At 37.6% G+C, this 4,463-nt stretch overlaps 1 protein-coding gene across 1 annotated transcript in view; it reads left to right on the top strand.

Moving 5' to 3' along the window:
* The window catches only part of mrasb (muscle RAS oncogene homolog b), an 8,124-nt gene extending 7,042 nt beyond the window's left edge, over window positions 1-1,082 (top strand). The window contains exon 6 of the mRNA XM_060859545.1: window positions 778-1,082. Coding sequence (XP_060715528.1) covers window positions 778-874 — 97 coding nt within the window. The 3' untranslated portion in view covers window positions 875-1,082. The remainder of the gene's footprint in view (window positions 1-777) is intronic.
* The last annotated feature ends 3,381 nt before the right edge of the window (window positions 1,083-4,463 follow it).

The following is a 4,463-nucleotide window of genomic DNA, read 5'->3' as shown; positions in this document are numbered from 1 at the left end:
AACCAGAAGCTGTGGTAGGCTGGTAATGATGTAACCCAACACCTCTGTCAATCATGGGTGTCTGTGAGCTCATGTACTGTATGTGAATGATTTGCGGCACAGACTGAGACATAATGAGAGGTGAGAGCTGCCTGTTGGATCGGAGCTCAACAGGTGAGCAAAGGATTTCTTTTTTTGGACAAGCCTTTCGCTCACCAGTAGCCTTAATGTCTCTTACACATGTAGTACGTGTAGTGTGCCTGAGAACATTGATGCACTGATGAAGTTGTTGTGATGTAACACAACACACCTCACACAGATATAAGAACATATAATAGAACCAATATATACGGAAACATCCCTTAACCTGTATTCAGTAGAATGAAGATGAATCAAACTGGTTCAATTTTGCAGCTCTTTCAGTGTTTGATACCGAGCGAGTGAATGGAGAAAAAAAAAAAAACATTTTGAGTGAAAATTTTCAGCTATTCCCCAGGAAAACATGACCACGACACACCTCAAGACGCACACACTCCTTAGTTCACTTCCAGTCACCTGATACTTAACCATGTGATTAATCTTTACCGGCTTTAAACACTGATCCTTCACCTGAAGCCTTTGTATTACTGCTTCTAATGTTCACTCTTGTTTTTTTTTGACATTTTGCAAAAGAATTCAACGATGCTAGTAAATTAGTCAACAGTGTGGGAACGAAGATCCTTTTGTTAAAAAAAAATTATCAGAGATTTCATATATCTAATAACAGTCTTATTCAACTCTTTCTTACCAAACGTACAGGCAGCAGGTTCCAGAGAGGGCCCAGAAGAAGAAGAAAACAAAATGGCGAGCGGACAGGCCATCCGGATCAGCCAGGCTTCACTGTGTCCTACTATGACTGTTTGCTTCTCTCTGGGCACGTCAACCACGCGATGATGGCTTGGACTGTTAATACACACACACACACACACACACACACACCACAGAGCTCCTTAAATGTAATACTACTGCACACAGTGTTTTCACTTCAACCCAGGCAATTCAGGAGACAAATCTTGCCATCCAGTGTTAATAAGGTGTGTAATTAAAAAAGGGCCGAATAGAAATCCGTTGCTCCGTTTTATCTTCTATATCAGATCTTGACTTCCTGGAAGATGAACGAGTCGAGTACTGAAACTGAGCACCATTTCCCTCAGAAGACTCTAAAGACTTCCCTAACGAGGCCTTGATTTTGTACATGTTTGTACCATTTTCCTGTTTGTCCTGTTATTGCAAAAAAAAAATCCTTTCACAGCAGAAGGATTTGTTCGCTATTTGGATTTTTTTTAATGCTCCATTAGGAAACGAAAGGCCTTCAAGCAAAAGATCTGGTGGTAAAACATTTCTGGAATGAACCACCTGTTTTGTAAGTGCGGCTAAAACGCAGAAGCCATCGTTCAAAGCCATCTTGCTAATTTCACACCAAAACACACTAATCCTGCTGCTAGTGTTTATGGATCTGGAAACGCAGTGAATAAACCAAACCTTCATGCATAAGGAAGTACTGAGGGGTTACGAAGAGAATCAGGTAACAAGCAAATGTATTGGGCGAGCAGTTGCAGTTCTATGAGGCGCATTCACAGTTCCCCGGTTTAATCCTAAGCTCAGGTTACTCTTTGTTTGGAGTTTCACACAAGGATTTCCATAGGTTCTCCCCATCTTCACCCCAAGGTCTCCCAGCTTCACCCCAAGTTCTCCCCAGGTTTTCCCCAGCTTCACTCCAGGTTCTCACAAAGTTTCACCGCAGCTTCTCCCCAGGTTCTGACAAGGTTGACCCCAGCATCACCCTACTGTAGGTTCTCGCAAGGTTCACCTGGGATTAATGCCCAGGTTCTCACCAGGTTCACTCCAGGTTCTCCCCTGTGTCTCCCCAGCTTTACCTCAGGGTCTCACCAGATTCACCTGAGATTCATGCCCAGGTTCTCACCAGGTTCACTCCATGTTCTCACCAGGTTCACTCCATGTTCTCCCCATGTTCTTCCCAGGTTCTCTGGATCCTCCAGGTTTCCTGTGGGTGTAAAATATGAATGTGCATTGTGTCAGGGTTTATTCTCACCTCATGCCCAGCATTCCTTGCACAGGTTTTCAGAACCTCTAATGGCGAACGATGCGATGAAACGAAATGACCCTCAGCAACATAACAAGCAATGGAGAAAAGCTTGTGGTGCCAGTTGGTCATTCAGTTGGGCACCTTTTTGGTCATAAGTCAGTGGCTTTTGGGACAAATCAAGCTTAAAGTCGTTACGTTAACACAAAGATGGAGTTTGTATAAATTTATAATCACAAAAGAATTTCGAGCATGTTTAGTCATCTCTCCCAGAAGAAACCCAGATGAATGTTTGATAATCTACTGAATGTCACTGAAGAATCATTGCACAAACTGTTCCATGTAACAGTACAATTTAACATCTGTTACACTTTCCTTTATTTTCCCCTGATCAGGAATGCTTGAACTTTGCACTTATGTTCATCTCAATCGCACTACTGCTTTAAAGAAAACGAAAGGCTTTTGGTTGTAAAATTGTAAAAGAATTGTCTCTTGTTTTGGCATTGGAAGAAAAAAAACAGCTTGAATGTAAAGCTTATCAACTGTGCCGTTTATGTTCAGCCAAATAAGCAGCAGCCATTTTCCTTGTGAAATTATAACGTTAGAACGTAATGTTAGTGTTTGTACTGTTTATCGTACATTTTGCACCAAGGAGGTACTTTATCTTCTGTGATTTTTACCAATTTTGGAAGTTTGTGAACTGAACATTGAGACGCTGTATTTTGCAATTTGAGTAGAAACCTAGAGCAAGAAAATGTGCTAGCAATCATTTAGCTACTGTTTTCTACTTAATATTATTATTATTATATTATTATTAGTATTATTATTATGTTAGTGTTTGTGTGAAAAATGGACTATAATATATTATAAAAGAAGGGAATTTTTGCAAGAAGCATTGTAAGAATTTCTAATCTGAAGAATAAAATTTGGTCTTGTTGCAATTCACAACCTTTTATATCTTTTATTATTGTGTGTGATTTTTTTGTAATATAGTCATTTAAATATAGTTAAATATTGAATAATAAATACAACTAACATGAAAAATGGAATTGAAGGTCAAAATTATGAATGCTTTTTTTTTATTATGAATAAATGATTTGGTTTTGTTTTGATATTTTAAGTTTACACTCTATACTCTAAAGGATTAAATTAATTCATTTAAAAAAAAAAGGAAATAAGAGATTGAGACTTATTCTGGTGAGTTAAATTTATTCATCCAAAATTGGATGAATAAATTTAACTCATCATTTTTTATACAGTAATATATATCTAAGACTTTTATGGCTTCAAATCTAAAATTTCTGTCCATGGCATATTGTATTTTGACTAGCCTAAGTGACGAGGATTCATGCTAGCTAACAGCTGAAGCTAATAAAATTAGAAAGAGTTGCATGTCTTGCTAATTAGAAATAATTTAGCTAACTTTCCAGTTCGAACAACTCATTTGGCTCTTAGACTTTTATGGTAATTACATGGAGAGTTCAAAAGCCTACGAATTATCAAGTGTTCTGTTGTAGTTGATCTAGCATGCCAAATATAATGCTAGTAATTTCAGACAGTTATATTGTAGTTAGTTACTTTTACGCTTTTAGTAGCACATGACCTACACATCCTAATCCTTCCAGATGATGTCGATAAGTTACTGACATCACAGATTCCGTCATGTTCCAATAATAATTACTCTGATAGTGGATTACGTAAAGAAAGAAAAAAAAACAACCATATACAGTTATGATTGGAAACAGGGCTAGTTTAAACTTAATTCAGTCATCTTTCAATTCAGTAAGCGTTTTATCATGGTTATGCCAATTGATGGCAGTGTTTTACAACATATCCAAATCATTCTCTCACAATGAACCGAAAAGGTTTACCACAAACAAAAAACATAAGCTTAATCGTAATGTCTGTCTCAGTAGTCTATTATAAGAACCTGCCCACTCTTCTCACCATATTATACAGGAGAAATCTATTCGGTGTGGACATGCTGGTGCATAAGTGCTCCTAATTTACAAAAAGTCTCTCAAGAAGTGGCTGTGAATTAAAGGGACGTGCTACTGTATCTGAGAACCATTCTTAGTATGATATCATTTGCCTAAGCTTAATTGCTATTTTTGACAGCCATATTAGCATTTTATTACTGAAGTAAATGTTGAAGATGTAGTTAATGTAGAAGTAATGTAGAAGACTTAAGTGGATAAATAAGTAGAATGCGGGCAACGACACGAAGAAGCGAAGACCAGAGGAGATTAACTTAACGTTTATTTTCCACTTCAGAAAGTTATAAGCAGAAGTGCTGGATCTGTTCAGTAGAAACTCTGAACATATAAAAATTGAACAGCAAAGATATGGATTATGTGTGACAGTAGTATTATTAGTAGCAGAGATGGGGACTCGAGTCATA

This window comes from Tachysurus vachellii, chromosome 23 (assembly GCF_030014155.1).
Source record: "Tachysurus vachellii isolate PV-2020 chromosome 23, HZAU_Pvac_v1, whole genome shotgun sequence".
Classification (NCBI taxonomy): Eukaryota; Metazoa; Chordata; class Actinopteri; order Siluriformes; family Bagridae; genus Tachysurus; species Tachysurus vachellii.
The sequence above is the reverse complement of the archived record's forward strand: the minus strand, read 5'-3'. Positions and strand labels throughout refer to the sequence as shown.